This window comes from Cryptomeria japonica, chromosome 11 (assembly GCF_030272615.1).
Source record: "Cryptomeria japonica chromosome 11, Sugi_1.0, whole genome shotgun sequence".
NCBI classification, from domain to species: Eukaryota; Viridiplantae; Streptophyta; class Pinopsida; order Cupressales; family Cupressaceae; genus Cryptomeria; species Cryptomeria japonica.
The window spans coordinates 286,639,825-286,658,724 of NC_081415.1; the positions used below are offsets into that span (position 1 = coordinate 286,639,825).

Sequence of the window (18,900 nt, forward strand, 5' to 3'; positions counted from 1 at the left end):
TTTTTAAACTTGCCATTTGTCTTAAAAAACCCGATTTTGGCTTGGTAAGTGAAAAAGTGAATTTTTAAACTTGCCATTTGTCTTAAAAAACCCAATTTTGGCATGTAAGTGGAAAAAGTGAAAATAAAACTTGTTATTTTCTCTCTAAAACCCGATTTGCTTCATTTTGGGCAATTCGAACTTGTCATGTGTCTTCTAAAACCCGATTTGCATGGAAAATGGATTTGTTGAAGATGTCAAAGCGATTTTTTGGGGAGATTTTCTGGAGATGCAAGGCGTTTAGGATTCTATCCTATTCTCCTGCTTTCACAAACACATTTTTCGCCATTTAGAGTTTATTGTTGCTGGTTTTTGGTGCCAAATCAGCAAAACGTGGTTCTTGTAACCCACATTTTGGGCGTTTTTTACTCCATAAATTTGCACACTCCTAAATCGTTTTGCCCTTTCCTACTTAGGCGTGGAGGGTGAGAAGATTTTCGCACCATTTAATGATGTCGTTGGAGTTTATAATGGTGGCCACATGATTCCCTTTGGCCACGTTTTCAAACATTTGGCATCATTGCTTCTTCTTCTACCTTAGGCGTTTTGCTCTAATAAACTTGGATGCACACTCTCATTGGCATTTTGGTCCTCCAAGTTTAAGATTGCTGCTATATTTGGGGCATTTTTACAAAAAACGTGATAAGGGTTTGACATTCCGGATTGCTCCTTTTCACCAGTTTTGCTTCTTCATTTCAAGAATTGTTGCATTATTGGAGAAGCATTTTGCATTTTTAAGAAAGGTATGTTCTCTTTCCTTTCTTCCCTTCATTTTATTATTTTCTTGTTTTCTTTATTTTTCGTTATTAGTTACATTTTTGGCATGTGATGTTCTTCCCCTATAAATTGGTTTTTGTGAAAGAAATCTTCCCCTTAATATGCAAAAGTTGAATTGCATTGTTCTTCCCAAAATTCCCTCCTAACTTGTATTCGGGATTTTTAATCTCGATTACAAGTTCGCTGGAAATTCTTGTTCTTCCCCTACGGTTTAGGAACTTAATCATTTTTGGTTAAAATTCCAAGTTGGAAATTGTGAAATACCCCTCCTTTGCAAATTCGGGTTTTAAAAACCGGATTACATGTTGAAGAGTTCTTCCCATTTTCATAAAAATGACTTTCCCGGATATTCCAGTTTCTATCCATTCACGTTCCTCATATCCGTACTTTCCATTTCCATCATTTCCCGCAAGTCAAAATCTCATTTTTCGTCCATTTCTCCATTTTCGAATTTACAAGTGTACTTGTATTCGGGTTTTAAAACCCCGATTGCATGTATGTCCTTTCCAACTTGTATACTTGCGAAAATTCTCCCAAGATCCGAAATTGGTCAAAGTCAAGATTTTCCCATTTCTACATATCTCCCCTCTTCCTCTCACAAAACCATGAAATTCAGAAATCAAAGTTTTACCCATTTGAAGAAGGAAGAATGATATTTGCAGCTGACTATGATGTTGCCTTAACTCTCTTAAGTCTTCATCACAGCATTCCAGGTTCACAATCAATGTCAGATTTGCCGGCATCTCCAACTCCAAAGAAAATGAAATACAAATATGACAAATACCAGAATGAAGTTGCACCTTCCCAGGTTTCTTCTCCTTTGGATCGCATCAGGGACACGGAAATAGGGCACGTTGATATGGCAGAATTCATCAACAGGGTAGAAGATCCACAGGATAACAACTTGCAGCGGCTGTTGGACAGCCATATCCATCATGCATCTTCCTTCCCAGTGGCTGCCCTAGAACCTGAGTTCGTTCTTGCATGCGCCCATCATTTTGACAAAAAGTCAAGAGTCATTAAAAATGATGATGGTGAAGCTATAATTCATCTTGATGCGGATACAATCGAGAAGGTCTTCAAAATACCTCCTGCACCTGTTTATATGGAAATCAGCAAAGAAAGTGCAGCAGAGTATTATGTGAAAAGGGAAAAAGATTGCAAGCGACACATCAATAGGTGGATCCAAGAGCCACGTCCTTCCTTCTAAAGATGGGCAAAGTTGTACCATTGTGATTTCAAGTGGGAGATAGGAGACACCATCACTCTTCTCAGCAGGATGTTGGGCCTTGAGCACTCCAATGTCTTTGAGCCATGGATGTATCAATTCATTATGTTCATACGGCAGTCGCATCACATTTCATGGGGTGAAATCATCAGTGATGCTTTGTGCGAACAACTTGCAGTAGTTCCTACCACTATGACCACCTTCATGAATTCTTATTTGGTATATTTAGCAGCGTCACTTAGACACTTTCCAGGTCTTTCTACCAAGGGTGATCGCTCGCTTATACCAGTTTGGGAATATTATGACCAGTTGCCATTGAAACCTAGCAGACTGCATTTCAGAAGAGTCCAAGATGCATTCTTCGGATATTTCATGTGTCAGTTTGACGTGGATCTCAGAAACAAAAGAGTATCAGATGAGGCATGGGTCAAGCTGTCTAAGTATGGGTGTTTGTTCCTGCAATTTCCCACCTTCACCTATATGAGGATTGGATGCTATGATGGTCAGCCATACATGCTTCCAAGATACCCAACCGATAAGATAATTCTTATGGAGTTGGGAAGACAGATCATGGCTGTTCATACTTTTTAGTCTGCTAGACACAAGGTTGGAATGGGGATCTCTAGCACAAACCCATTGAAAATTGGTCGATACTCCCTTGTCACATCTGTGAAGGCTAAGGCCATGGAGGCTGAATTGCAGGAAATCAAGCTTAAGAGGTTCAAACCTAGAGCTGATTTTGATTATAGAGGTATGAAGGAGAAGATCAAGAAATCCTTTGTGCGTGTTCATCGCATTGAAGACATCTGGGTAGATCTCCGCACGGAAGCCGAAGTTCTGAAGATGGATTACTGCAGGCTCACTATTGAGCAAATTGTTGACTTGAACTTGGCGGATATCCCACAAGGGATGATCGATGACGGGCATATACTTGATCCTGAATACACTTCACAAAGGGTTGAGGAAACTCCACTTCCTTTGATCCAATGGTCACACAAGGAGTGCGTCTCCATCCTAGACAGATTTCAGCCTATCTTGGCCAACACTAACGCATGGCTGAAAAGTAATGTTGTTAGACTTATCAAAATCAAGGTTGGTAAAGAAGATGATTCTACAGGGCCTCTTGGATGGAAGTCTGAGATTCAGATTGATAACAAGGAGGGTGCTTCATCTTCAGGCACAAGGATCAAGTTACGAGTTAGTCGTGCAGTAGTGCTTCCTCTTGAGGAGATGACTACTCGTGGGAAGGCGAAATCACGGTTCCATGTTCGGGTGATCGATCTGGATAATCCAGAAGAGGGGCAGCAATCTGACGATGCACCTAAGTCTCCAGTTTCAGACTCGCCTCACGAGGTCATTCCTCCAGTTTCCATTGAGACGCCTCTTTCTCCTCCTGATTTGCTCGTAGATGAGTCTCCTCAGAGTGCAGTTCCCATTTCAGCATACGAGCCTTCTCCTGATCGACAACGAGAAAGTGTGTTGAAAGTTCCTGAAGATAATCCCACTTGCATTCAGTTATCAGAAATTGATACTTCCACTTTTGGTTTTGAAGAATTCATGAGGCAATCTTCATGTCCATTGGTAACTGAGCAAACCGTGGTCGCCATTCAAACAGATATTCCTCCCAGGGTGACCACGGTAATTCAAACAGAAACTGTTTCTTCTTTGCCTACGGCTGCTACTGGAAGTGAGTTGATGACTTTGCCTCCATGGCTTAGTTCTTTCACCCCGAAAAGGAAGAAGCAAGAGATCTCACCTGATTCCTTTGACTACCAGCAACTCAAACAGTCCAGATCCAAAGTTGCTAAGAAGGCAAAAACTATCTCTAGGGTCACTGTTGATAGCAACAAGATGAAAGTAGCTGAAATTGTGGAACCTATTGCAGATAAACCACTTGATGAAATGTCAGTTGCTGATTATAAGGTTACAAGGGTAGAATTGGGCAAGCAAACACATGAGGTCATTAAACATGATGCTCAGTTTTCTGTTGCTTCACTAGTGCAAAGGTGTGACGATCTTCTTGCAAAGAAAGACAAGCTAGAAGAAAAAAACCGACAACTCATGGCAGCCATTCATAAAATCACAAAACCTGCTGCTGAAGGGAGTAACTCCATAGGTTCTTCTGGTTCCCAAGAATCGATTCTTGGAGTGGAAAGGGTTGCTCAGAAAGTACAAGCACTAGATTCCTGGGTTGATCAGCTTCATGATCAATGTGTACAAGTGGTAAAAGACATTTTTCAAATAATGTCTAAGTTGGAAACCATTGAGGAGAAACTGGATCAGACTTCAGGTCATTAAACATGATGCTCAGTTTTCTGTTGCTTCACTAGTGCAAAGGTGTGACGATCTTCTTGCAAAAAAAGACAAGCTAGAAGAAGAAAACCGACAACTCATGGCAGCCATTCATAAAATCACAAAACCTGCTGCTGAAGGGAGTAACTCCATAGGTTCTTTTGGTTCCCAAGAATCGATTCTTGGAGTGGAAAGGGTTGCTCAGAAAGTACAAGCACTGGATTCCTGGGTTGATCAGCTTCATGATCAATGTGTACAAGTGGTAAAAGACATTTTTCAAATAATGTCTAAGTTGGAAACCATTGAGGAGAAACTGGATCAGACTTCTGACACTTTCAAAAAGAATCTGGAAAGTGTTGAGAAAAGTTTGGCAATCTGGCATACCATGCCCCAACAACAGCTGAGTATTTTGCAGGAGCACGCCATCATCTCTTCCAGGGTCATGTACTTGGAATTTGAAGAACTCATGGAAAACAAAACCCTTGTTCTTAAATCCCTCATTGAGGAGATCAGTGATGCAAGGAGATTCTGGGATGAAGTCTATCAAGGTATTGTCTCACATTGTGAAAGGGCCTCTTGCAATTTAGTAAGTCAGGATGGAAAGCTAATTCCAGAAGAAGAGGTTCTTGCTGATTTACAGATGAAGATTCATAATGAATGGAGGAGCGAACAATTCTCGGCAGCTTCAATTCAAACATTGATGAAACACCAAGCCTTTTTGCATGAGATCCAGTCTATCCTGGATAAAGACAATTCCGTGCTCCTCCGCTGTCACGACACTATTGTGAAGACTATAGTTGTTGCTAAGAACACCCATGAACCGAATCCCGAGGAACTACAAGCGAGCATCCGGAAATTTCAAGGATTCGTGTCTTCACAAAATGCAACTTAAGTGTTTTTCAACATTTAGTTGAATTTTCCCTCTTTTGTAATCTTTAGTTGTAATTTTGTTTTGACAAGTTACATGTAAAAGTAATTTTTGTAAAATGCAAGTTACACATTACTTGCACTTTTGCAATTACATGTAAGGCAACTACAAGTTGTGTCCGATTAGGACTGTAGTTGGAATAAGTCTTAGTTAGTTAGAGTAACTCTTAGTTAGTTAATGAAGTCTCAGTTATTTATTGAATGAGTCTTGGTGGTTGAGAGAATCTCTCAAGTTAGTTAGGATCCTCCCACCTTTTTCTCAAGGCTCCTCTTCTATAAATACTTGAGAGGTCCATTGTAAATATATCTTTTGGGAAAGCAAGCAAAAACTCTGCCAAATTTACAGCAAGAAGTCTTTGAGCTTATGTATGTGAATTGAAGGTTTTGAAGAATAAGAAAGAAGGATTACTCAAGTTTTGAGTCTTTGAGCTACATGTTTGAGTTTGAATCTTTTTATTTCTTCTATGCAAAGTGTTTCTAAAGGAGCTTAGTCCAATCTGATTTGAAGTCTTTGAGCTGCAAGTAGAGAAGATTAATTAAAATAGGAAACCCTCTTGAAGGAGCAGCAAGTCTTTGAGCTTGTGTCTATTCTTGAGGAAAAATTACTGTTTGATAAGAAATAGCAGCAAGTCTTTGAGCTTGCATTAGTTCTTATCTTTGTGTTAAAAGAATAGATTATTTCAATCTTTGAGCTGTTATCTTTTATTCGTTGTAAAATTTAGTATAGCAAAGGGTAGATAGGACTTCCAATAGTCAAGTCTTCGAGCTTGATATTGCTATCCCGTCCCAAAGGAAGTGACGGAAGTCTTTGCGCTTTCAGGAAACTTCATTTCCTTTCTCTTATTTCACTTGAAGGTGGTTACTGCTGTTATTCAATCGCTATCCTTTTCTGTGAAGAGAAAAGGATATTGTCTTTCTTGAAAAAAGAAGAAAGATTGTTGTTCCATCCCATTTTATTTTCCAAGTTGTAGTTAGATAGGGGGATCCTTCCCTTAATTAGGAGAGTTTTTACTCGTGTGCTGTGGTTGAAACCACAATTTTGTATATTCCCCAAGTGTACAAAATTTTCAACCAACAAGTCTCACTGACTACAGAGAGGCTACAACCATCTCAAGATAAATGGACAACAATCCAATAGAGTGAACTGCTAGAAATAGCATCTACCATGCCTGATTACAGTCCCGGTGAAGCTCAGTGCCGGAGGACTAAATCTTCTTCTGAATCCAATTCGATCACCAATGATCGACCAACTTCTTTGCCTAACTGATATTACAATATTCGCACATTACATTCCTTGACCATGACCTTTCCAATAACCATGATACTTTACAAAGAGTTTCTACCTCTTATTTATACAAACCCTAAGGCCTAAACCAATTAGGTCGGCCATCTAAAAATATTACAATAAGATCATTACATGATTCCATATTACAATGATATGCCATGTCGGCTTAAGACCAAAACAATAATAACAAATCCATAAATCCTCTCGAAGCATCCTGGTAACGTGTAGAGTACACGTTAGCATGATACCAGTCCATAACCTAGATAGGTACTAGACCTATTCTGGGTCCACTATGCCAAAGCAATGTCTTCAAACAGTTGAAGCACGATCAAAGAACATCTTCAGCATCCTAAAATCCATGAAGAAGCTGCACCAACACCAACTATGCATCCTGTCATGATTCCTCAATGAAAGTTCTGCCTGTAAAGCCTTAAACCAGTGCCGGTAAGGGTTTACCAGAGTGTATGATGGCATCCGATTACCAAGCCAGTGCCAACTGACCACAACATGCTCATGGAGCATATAACACATGAAATCAAACATACTTTACTGATCCAAACATGTCAGAAGTGTCCAACAGATGGTCTCTTATGCTGGTAACACTAGATCTTCTACCGGTAACCAAAACTTGTTTGTCGGTAACCAACCATAACAACTAGTGTTGACATCAATGACAAAACATCAATGCAACACATAATCAATTCACCCATAATGCTAACAGGAAGAAGACATGGTGGTGATCATTCTCAAAAGTAAACCACACTTGTATGAACATTTTATTGAAATGCTCAACATTACATCCACGAATGTTGACCTGAAGTTTCCTGAATTATGCAACAAGCTTTTGTAGCAAGAAAGGTGGAGACAACAGTTTGGAAGCGCAACGAATCATCACCTATAGAAGAAGCCTTTGCTGCCAAAGCCAAAGACAAAGGCAAATGCAAAAGCAAGTCTCTTCAACCAAAAGGACAAAGCAAACCTAAGAGCAACTCCAATAAGGTTATCACATGTCACTATTGTGATAAGCTTGGCCACATGAAGAAGCAGTGCAAAAAACAGTTGGCTAATGAGCAATCCAACCAAGGAGGGTCTCAGCAAAAGGCCCATGTTGCAAAGTACATTGAGCAGAAGGAGTCTGCTTTTTATGCTTTTATGGCCAAAAGACTAGCAAATCAACTTAAATCATTTGCCTGGTACATTGATTCTAGAGATTCTTGACACTTAACACACAGAAGAGATTGCTTCACGAATTACACGGCTTTCTCCAATTCAGTGATCTTTGGAGGAGGTGAAGAGTATACAATTGTTGGTAAGGGCAATGATCAAATAACATTTGATGGGAGAAAGCTCAAGTTTCTCAACATATACTATGTTTTGGGCATGGAGCTCAATCTTCTTTCTTTTTGTCAGATGATGTGACATTGTCTGAAATTGGAGGTGGTCTTTAGTGCACACAAGTGCTACATTGTCAAAGAAAAATCAAATGTATTTAATGAATTTCAGAACTTTAAAGCATTAATTGAAAAAGAGTCAAGACATCAAATCATAACTCTTAGGTTAGATAATGGGAGTGAATTTTGCTCCACTAAATTCACAAACTTTTGTGCTAAACACAGTATCAAGTGTCAATTTACCACACCCTATACCCCTCAACAAAATGGTGTTGTTAAGCAGAGAAATTGAACCATAACAAAGATGGCTCGGTGTATGATAGAAAACAAGAATGTGCCTAAGAAATTTTGGGTTGAAGCAATCTATACTACTGTGTACCCTCTGAATTGGCCTCCCACACAAGTTGTTAAGATGACGACTCCCGAAGAAGCCTGGTCTAGGAGGAAACCAAAAATTAGCCACCTCAAGGTTTTTGGTTCGACAACATATCTTTAGATTCCAGATGCAAAGAGAACAAAATTGGATTCCAAAAGTCAGAAGTTGATGCTTACAGGCTATAGTGACAATCATAAGGCCTATCAGCTAGTTGATGTGGACACTGATCGTCTCACATTTAATAGAGATGTGATTTTCGATGAAGATAGTGGGCCCTTTTAGCTCACTTCTGCCATCTAGCATTTTAAAGATAAGCCTTTGCAAAAAACAAATATAGGTGTTAGGCTTCCATTAGCTTGAGGGATTATGATGATTCTAAACCTGAAGTTGTGGAATCACCAAGGCATGGTATTGTACCACCAAAATTCCCTCAAGATAACCTGGATCAACATCTAGATGATTTTATTCCAGGAAGCCCAAGTCATGTTGCTACACCTAATTTGGAAGTAGATGGTTCTACTCTCCGTCCTAAGTGGTGGGAAAAGCTTATCAATGATGTGCATGATGATGAGCTTGTCGAGGGTAGATCTTCTAGAGGCAAGAGAAAGAAGAAGAACACAATCAACTTTGCTCTTATGGCTAACATTCAGAGTGTTTATGAGCCCCACACTTATTTAGAGGCAAAAGATAAATCTGAATGGGAAAAGTTTATGGAAGCTAAACATCATAGTCTTTTGAAGGATAACACTTAGATTCTGTCATATTTTCCACTTGGGAAGAAAACCATTGGCTACAAATGGGTCTACAACGTAAAATACAAAGTTGATGGAACACATGATAAATACAAAGCTCGGTTGGTGGCTAAAGGCTTCTCATAGAAAGGAGTTGACTATGAGGAAACCTTTGCTCGCATAGTAAACATGAGCACCATTCGCCTGGTTCTAGCCATTGTAGCACAATTTGGCTGGAAAGTCCATCAAATGGACATGAAGAGTGTCTCCTCAATGGTAATTTGGATGAAGAGGTTTACATGATGCAACATTAAGGTTTCAAGGCTGCAGGCAAAGAGCACCAAGTATGCATACTGGTAAAGGCTCATTAAGGCCTAAAATAAGTCCCTAGGGCATGGTACATTAAGATTGATCAATACTTGGTTGAACAAGGCTTTCAAAGAAGTCCTTTGAATCCCAATTTGTATGTCAAGAACGCTGGTAGTGACACCATTTTTCTTGTCAGCTATGTCGATGATATCATCATTACTGGTAGTGGAGAGCACTTGCTTGAGAAAATCAAACAAAACTTGTGTTAGGCATTTGATACGATAGATTTGGGACTTTTGCATTATTGTCTCGATGTAGAGGTTTGGCAAACAGGTAGCAGCATTTTCATCTCTCAGTTGAAGTATGCCAAGAGTTTGCTAGATAAGTACAGGATGCAAAATTGCAAACCTTCATCTACACCTATGGAGAAAGGGCTGAAACTACCAGCCAAATCAAATTCACCTATGGTGAATGAGTTGGCATTCAGGCAACTAGTTGTCAGTCTCATCTATCTTACGACCACTAAACCTGATCTTAGTTATGTTGTGAGCTACATATCTCGTTTCATGACAAACCCTAAAGCAGAACACTGGGTTGCAGCAAAGTGTGTGCTAAGATATGTGAAAGGGACATCTGACTTTGGCATTCAGTACAGCAAAAGCAAAAATCCTCGGCAGATTGATTTTATAGACTTGGATTGGGTAGGTTTCGTTGATGACAAGAAGTCTAATTCTAGTTATGTCTTCAGTCTTGGTACGAGTGCAATCACATGGACCAGTAAGAAACAACAGGCAAATCTCTTTCCTCGACAAGACCAGAGTATCAGGGAACTGTTAAGATAGCATGTGAGGCAGTATGGCCACATACAATGCTTTTTGACATGAAAATGTCTCTAGTAGGTCCTTCACCCTTGTTCTCTGGCAATCAAGGGGTGCTAAAACTTGCCTAGAATCCAATCTTCCAGAAGCAAACCAAACATGTAGAGCTGTCACTTCATTCGACAACTTGTTGAAGATGAAACTGTGGTCTTGCAGTATGTTCCAACTATGGACCAAATTGCAAACATTCTCACCAAGTCCCTAAGCCCGAACAAGTTTGTAAAATTCAGGGGGCAACTTGGTGTAGTTGATAGGATGATCATTAAGGGAGGGAGGGTATTAAAGTATTATTCATTATTATATAATGGTCGTATTAGATAGATTAGTCTTTTTCTATTTCCGTCTCTTGCTTGTGATTGTTCCTTTTAGAAACATCATCTTGTAATCTTTAATAAACAGAGCCTTTTGTCTATATTGTATATATCGAAATACAATTTCAGCATCTATTCCCAAGGTGTTTCATCAACTATATGGGGGTCAAAAATAGCTAGTTTGCTTGGTCCAATGATAGTCTTAATTGTTGAGTAGACAAGTTGGGTTTAGCTATCATCAAGCTCATTGTTTTTTTATCATAAGTGATTCCAATACCTATTTAGGTATACCTCTGGAAATACCCTCACAAGTTCAACCTGAGCTCAAAGTGTAGAAAATAAAACCCACTCTTGTTGAGTTAGCTCCAAGTCATATATCGTTCTATTGATGAACTAATTTCATTCATTTGTTGACAACATTGGCCTTTTGGGTGAAATCTAGTTCTAGGAGATGGAGCAATGATTCTGAGACCTAAGACGATACATGATGCAAATTAACTAAAATTTTGTTATATCAAATCCATCTCTCTCAATTATGCTAAGATTGTAAAAATCCTTACCAATTTCATTCAATTGTGGCTTAGTATAAAATTCAACATTCATTTTATGAAGTGCACGAATGTCTATTGTAAGGATTCATTTAATTTTTGGATACACTTACAAGTCTCATTTGCTTGTAAGTTTGCTTGAGAATAAGTCCCACATCTAGGCTCACTTAAGTTAATGAAATAACACCTTTTATTTTTCTCTATCCATTCAAGTAACAATATGTATCTGTTATGAGCATTTAGGATTGTAGAACATGTTAAGGACCTAGTCTAGAAGTTGAATATGATTCATTCGTTAATAAATAATTATTGAACTCCCCCTCCACTATACTCATATCTACATGATGGGGTAATTTGCATCTTCATCATTAAACTCATGAGTAGATGTAAAGGAGGGATTCTATTGCCTTGGACAACAAAGGATTGTCCTACTATACTATTTGAATGAGCCATTGAAAATGATACACAACACTTAGCCATTGGCAGAAGCATAGGATGTCACTTTAAACAACCACAATAGTAACCAACTTACAAAAAGTTGTGTAAGAAGAACCTTGCCCTCAAAAATTGTGCAACTAAGAAAAATTAGACATTTGTTTGCAAATTAGAAATAAAACCCATGATCACAAAATTAGAGTCACCTTGCTCATTATGTGTTGCATTGTATTTAGGATATGCATCCAAGAAACCACATGTACTTTCCTACAATATTCAAAGTGGATGGATCATATTGTCCTCAACAAGCTTTATTAGAGCAAGAGGGTGATGCTATGTTGACCAACCATCCCATTTATGATGGAAATAGAGGCTCAATTTACTACTGTTGGGAGGACTTCTTCAGTGGATCAATTCCCTTATACTGGTGGATCAGATTATTTTTTCTCAATGAACCAGGTATGGAGAAGAGAAAAAATATCCATTGTCTAAGAATATATATGCCCAATTGAGGTGTGATACAAGGGCAGCACACCCTCTGCACTGGGGATCAAATCTCTATGTGGGTCACCCCCTTCCCTCCTTATGGATAGGTGGATAGGACATGCTTAAAGAAAATTATGAATGACAAACACAAAGATCCTCTCTTTCTCCCAAAGGAGAAGCATTATCTAATGGGAGATTTGGATTGTATGTTGCAAGTTATACATTTAAAGTTGTAACGATAAAGTTGTTTTGTGTCTTTTTATAAACATTAATATTGTCTCAAAATAAACACCATAGCAATAACTACTTAATAGCAGAAAAATCTTAAGTGTATATAATGGGAAAACAATTTCCATGAAGTCAAACTATATGTAGTTTTCAAGATAATTTTTCATACTACATGCAACAAGAAGCAAATATTGTCCATAAAAAAATTTGTTCCTGATTCTATATTTTCAATCATATAAATTTACTGTTTTAAAAACAAATTCGCAATTTAAATAATTGAAGTAAGTGGCAAAGCACCTTCCAAAAACTTAGTGTCACTTCAAACTATCTATACGTACAATTGGAAGAAGCACAATTGATTATGCGACTATTTTATCCACCGTGACTCTCATTACCTAACAATTTGTGACTTGTACAACAATTAATTCATATCTTATATGTCATTGGAACAGTTCATCAAGGTTGATGTTAGCATTTTCAATTTGATGTTGGTGTCACCAGGTTTGTACTCAAGGTTGGTGTTTTCATAAGATTTGTAAGATGCCACCAAAATTCTTTCTTTCTTATGAAAATCAATCCTGCAAATAAATTTTGGGGCCAACAAGAGGGCATGCAAGAGCATCCCAAGAGTCATGCCATCAGCATCAACCAAAACATAAATTTTTAGTGCACTTCTAGATTTTTTTTTGGTCTAACCTTGTGTTTCTAGGTAAATGAGGCAATCTTTTCACTTCAAATTATTCAAATTTAAGTAGTCTTCCTCTCATTAGAAGTTCACCTTTACTTGGAGTATTTGAAAAGATAATATTCACACTTGTACACTTGTTCACCGATAAGTAGTGGAAATCAAAGGGTCACAAATTCTCATAAGGACATTTGGATGGGTGGGCTGCTTACATGTTTATTCAATTTGCATGTTTAACCTTCATATGCATGCCTTTGACCATAATGAGGTGCTCATGTGTGGACTTACCAGAGTTCCGTGACTTGCGGCGAGTCATGCGAGTCAACGGGTCGGGTGACCCCTATCGGGTCACGGAGACCTTGACCCAGGCTCGGACGGGTCAGGGGGCGTGACTCACTTGACTCGCCAAGTCCGAGGGTCGTGACCCGGTCGGCCATGCAATGCTTCTGGATGTGAGCGCAACTGGAGCATGTTCGAGCACATCCACTCGAAGAGGCGAAATAGATTGTCTGTGGAGAGGTTGAATGATCTAGTCTTTGTTCATTACAACCTCCATCTCAGGACCAAACAGATTTTGGACGCTTACTCCTCTCCAATCACTCTAGAGGAAGTCGACCCCGAGTTCGATTGGCTCACTGAGTCCACCGATCCAGTCTTCACTGATGAGGACCTTGAGTGGGTTGACCAGGCAAACAGAGAGGCTAAGGCTATGGCTATGGCAGAGGAGGAAGATAGAGCACGATCAGGCACAGCACCTATGGCTACTCAGACCGGCACATCACAAGTAGAGACTATGGCTACTCAGTCATCCAGGACCTACCTTAGACGCCTTTCTAGGAGGCAGATAGACGAGGTTGAGCCAAAGCCTGAGCCATAGACTTGTTTTTGTTTACACTTTACAGTTGCATATATGTTTGGGAACATTTGAAGTTATGGATTTTATATACATTGGACAACATTTATAACTCTATATATCGATGTTTTCTAATTCCTTCAGCTACAATTTACATTTCTACACATGTGATGGATATATGTTTATGTATGTGATCAAATTAGCTTCTATTTGATGATGTTATAGTGTCTTTAAGCTTAATTCAGTAATGGGTGTATGAAACAAGTTTTAAATCGTTAAAAATCTCTAAATTTCAAGGGTTTTCTTATTCTGCCGAGTCATTGCCGAGTCACGAGCTGAATCACGAGTCGAGTCCGAGTCTGGGAACTTTGGGACTTACAATGTTGAATCCATTATTCATTGCTTCAACTTTGATTTGACTGCCATATTTCGAGCTAGTCAATGATGTAGGAGTTAAATTTTGACCATGATTCATCCACCTCTTTAATTTGGTGCCTCATTTGGAGAGGCACTAATAAAAAACACAAGAATTGGAAGAAAAAGAATAGTTAAATTCCCATTTAGTTTGCTTGAAAGTTGAAGATAAGAGGAGAAAATCTTCATTGTTTTGTTGGGTTTGGGAGCTCAAAGTTGAGGATAATATGGAGTACTCAGAGTATAGATGGCATACTCAGCAAGTACTCAACATTTCTTTCTAGTGGCGAGTAACTTGCCGAAAAACTCATGAGGCTTTTTCGGCAAGTGCTTGGCAAATTTTTGGTGAGTAATAAAAAGTTTGCCAAGTCCATGAGGAAAAATCACCAAATGCACCAACGACATGGGATGCAACTGGGACATGGAAAAACACTTAAAACCCACATTTTTTTCTTATAAAAAAATTCAAATACCCCAAATCTTCAAATATTACCAATCTGCATTTTGTGTCAAACTTGTAGTGCATCCTACTACAAGTGCAATGGAGTTTGTTTGAAGCCATTCACACGAATCTGTCCATTTTTCTGCCTTTTTTTCTTTTTAGCATTTTTTTTTAAAATTCCACCTTTGATGTTGGGTTTTAAAAAAAAAATTGAAAATGGTGTGTGCCATGGAGGTCTATGTAGTTTTCAAGCTCTTCATTTGGGCTTGGTGGCAAGGATTCTACCCCTTGACCCCACACTATATCATAGTAGGCAATGCACCAGGGGCATTGCCCTTGAACCGCACGAGGGGCGCTGCCCCCAAACCCCCATGAGGGGCATTGCCCACAGACCCTCGCAAGTGGTGCTATTTCTTGACCCCATTAGGGCTACTACCCCAAACCCCCATGAAGTTATGGGATACAAAGACAAAGCATATTGACTTGGATGCTTCCACTTTTCAACATGTTATACTTGAGTTTGAAAAATGAGCACACTTTTAATGCAAGTGGTTGTGGCACTGCTTGTGGTTCTTCAAATGTTATGACACTGGAAATTGAATGTTGAACTTGATATTATTATTTTAATATTAGACTTGAAGTTTGAACAATGAGTATTTTATAATATCTATCATTTATGTTTTAAATAACATTAAAGTGTATGGTGATTTTGTGGTTTATATCATGCTATGTGGTTTTCTAAACTTAATTCCTATTTTTAGTCTGCAAATATTTATATATTTTTTATTTTTACATGTTTTTTGTATAGACAAGCTTAAAATGAACCCAGCCCCGAATTTCTTTTTGCCTGATCCACAAATCCGAACTAGAACCAGGATCTATACCAGAATCGGTAACATTGTTTGCTAGCAGAATGAAGGTCAAGTCGAAGCCACAAGTACAACCTTCTATGTCAGGCAAGGAGCCACAACAAAGTGCAAGGATTAGAACCTTAGAACCTCTCCCCGATTTTTCACTAGATTAGGGAAGAGGAGAATGTAAAATGCTGTAATATGCAATTTATGAATCATGATGATGATGTTCAAAGGCAATCATCATAAATTCATAATAGTTGTCAACTATCCATTGTATCAAGATTCTGCATATAATGCGATTTTGTACTCAATTTGTATTCAAATTAATCGAATTTAATTAAAAAAAAACATTTGTACTCATTTATGAACTCAGTGGATACATTTTGTCATTGAATTTTGCAAAAAAATGTGCTTTTAATGAAATTTAAGAAAAAATTTAAGTTGCCGAGTATTTTCTGAGTTTTTGCCAAGTCTCAAATTTTGGGTCTGTGGAGTTTTTGCCAAGTTAGAGTCTGCCAAATATGACTCTAAGTGTGTCATTTGGAGATTTGGGGTTGAACATTTTTATGCTTGCATGTGCTATTTGACAAGGTTGGATTGTTGATTTTGCAAGAGGAAACTCTACAAAACTTTTCCCAAGATTGCATAAAATTGTTGAAAAAATTATTGTAGGATTGGGATGCCTATTGAACTGTCTTTTACGTGTGCAAGATCAACAAATAAAATGTTGAGAAGGGTTATATATGGGGTTGGGATATCGTGAAAGTTGTTTGGATGAGCTAAAAGTGTGAGAAACTACTCATAATGCTTCAAAATTATGAGTAATGAAATCCTAAAATTTATACGAGTTGTTAAGTTTTAAAATAGGCGAGTGTATGGGTGTGTGTTCTGCTTTTTGTATTAGATTTGTATTAGAAAATTGTTGGATCTTTGAGTGAGTTAAAAATCAACAAATGTGTGTGATTGCTCTGGGCTCAATTTGGGATATTTGTTTGGTGTTGAATTCTATTTAGGGTGTCAAAAGAGGTTATGTTCCATTTTGGTTCAAGCATTGTGGGTATGGTTGGATGTGATTTGTAATGTTGCTTCATCTCGAGAATTGAATCTTGTAGTGGTGGGGTTTTATAGTCAAGCTGCGATCAGAAGGCTACCCTTCATTGGGTCCCCTATCCTTGACTGCATCATTCATTACTTTGAGCAACTCAGCATTTTAAATCCCAATTTCCTAGATTGGACTTCATAATCTCATTGTCATAATTCATGGCTTGACCATAATTTCTATTGCAAACATAACTTAATGCTATCCCCCACTTAATTGAAGAGCTCTAACAGTCGTCATTTTAAAACCTAGAAGTTTTGGTCATTTGGGCAATGCAATCAAATGTTGTGCCTTAGAGATCATATTGCAGATTACGAAAACCTCAAATTTGAACACACATTCAATAGCTATGAAGTTGGGTGTGATGTGTATTAACCAAAGAAAAATTTAAATAGTAGAAATTCCTTATGGTTAATTACAAGACTAATACTAATCAGTAAAATTTATTTTTATTGTCTACAAACATAAGGTAGAGGATTATCTAGGCTTGGATCTTGAACTATCATGCCTAATTGGGTATTGTCTGCCAGATGTGTAGAGTTATTTATCCTGGCAAAATAAATTGAATGTTGCACGAAGCCACTTCTAGGTCCCTTACATTAACACATGTAGCATACCTAGAGTGACTTAACGCATTCATGGCTCACTAGATCTTTCACTGTAATATGAAAATTTGAAATAACTCTGATATATTTATTTGGGTGAAAAACTATTTGACAGAACAATTTCGCAAAAGAGCCAAATCCAAAAAATGTCCCACAAGAAATTCAAGTTACACAAAACATGAAAACTCCTTGCGAATGTTATATATGGGATCAAATTTGCCCAACTACAGCCCAAAAACTAGTAGCCTGATACATTGTAGAAAGTCAATCATAAAACTAAATGCAGGGAAAAGTTTATGGGATTGAGTTCTAAGCACACATTATTGGGTGCAAACCTTTTCCATGAATTTGCATATTAGCACTAAAATATAAGAAAACCATCTCTGGTATCAGTCCAAATATAAAGTATGCAATGGGAGGCGCTTTTAAGAGTGGGATCCACGAGCAAATACCTCTCACTGTAATAAGGTGTCCTCAGACTTCAATTAGGCTATAGTTCACTATTACAGAGTACATTAGTGCAACCCGGGTTTGAGAATTTTGAGAATATGGTACAACATTATCTCATGAGCCATTGAGAAACAGTTGGATTATGAAACATTAAACGCAACAAAAACTGTAAACAATCCTGGAGGATTAGTATCCACCCTTTTAAGGCAGTGGTTTGAGTGTCATACCTTGTGGAATTCTCTAGCTTATGGTTGTTATCTACGTTATATAAAATAAGCTACTTAATACACTGCAATATTAACTAATGAAAATTTCCTCTACACTATGAAATAAAAAGAGCCAAATGAATAGAAATTCTGTAAACAACTAGAAATTTATTGCAAAAGCCGTAGAATTCTCACCAACTCCACCTGTGCCTCCAACAACAAGCACCAGTTTGGATGAAAATTCTTCAGAGTCTTCAACTTCTCGTGACCCTGCTTGCTGCTCTGGAATTGCTCTCACGAATGTATGTCTACAACTAATTTTCTCACATTTGAACGCAATTTTTTCTTTGGAGATGTGGGGACTATGGCCTTCAACCCCAGTTTGAGTGATAAAATTCTTAATTGCACTGCCTCTGTTTTCTTTATTTAATCTGCACCGTGTGTGGAAAACTTGAGCATGTTGGATAGAAAAATACAGAGCCATGTTAATTTGTTCTCCGAATTTGGAAAGTAATTAAATGGCTGATCTTTAAATGGGTGATCTGTAAATGGCTGGTGGCTCAGCAGTGCCAATCCGACTTGGATGGATTTAATTTCCTTTCTATGATGGACAAAAATGAACCACACCCATGGCCGAGCTTGCCTCCATGAGCACTCTAGTTAGACGAGAGTTCTAGAATTTTTAGTCTATTTTTTAATAACTTTGATGTGGGAAGAGGTTGAATATTTGTATATTTGAGATGTTATATATCTGTCAAAAAGGATATTGTTTTTTTCATTTTAAGGACAAAAATTATTAGTTTTAAATTTTTTTATTAATATTTAATTTAAAATTTGTAGAAGAGGAAAAACTTATTTGATATTTTCTATTATAATCTAATATTAAGAAAATTGATTAATTTGTTGTATTAATATTTATAATTTTAGTAGCTTTTAAACATTTTTAATTGTGTTTAAGGTTGTTTTATTAAAGACATTATCTTAATTTATTTATATCTTTACATAATGATGGGAGACTCTTAAATGAATTATGGTTCAATTTTACCAATTC

General features: G+C 37.8%; 1 protein-coding gene across 1 annotated transcript in view; it reads right to left on the reverse strand.

Annotated features, from left to right (window-relative positions):
- The window catches only part of LOC131060273 (uncharacterized protein At5g02240), a 176,984-nt gene extending 158,428 nt beyond the window's left edge, over positions 1-18,556 (reverse strand). The window contains exon 1 of the mRNA XM_057993453.2: positions 18,045-18,556. Coding sequence (XP_057849436.2) covers positions 18,045-18,333 — 289 coding nt within the window. The 5' untranslated portion in view covers positions 18,334-18,556. The remainder of the gene's footprint in view (positions 1-18,044) is intronic.
- Positions 18,557-18,900: the final 344 nt, after the last annotated feature.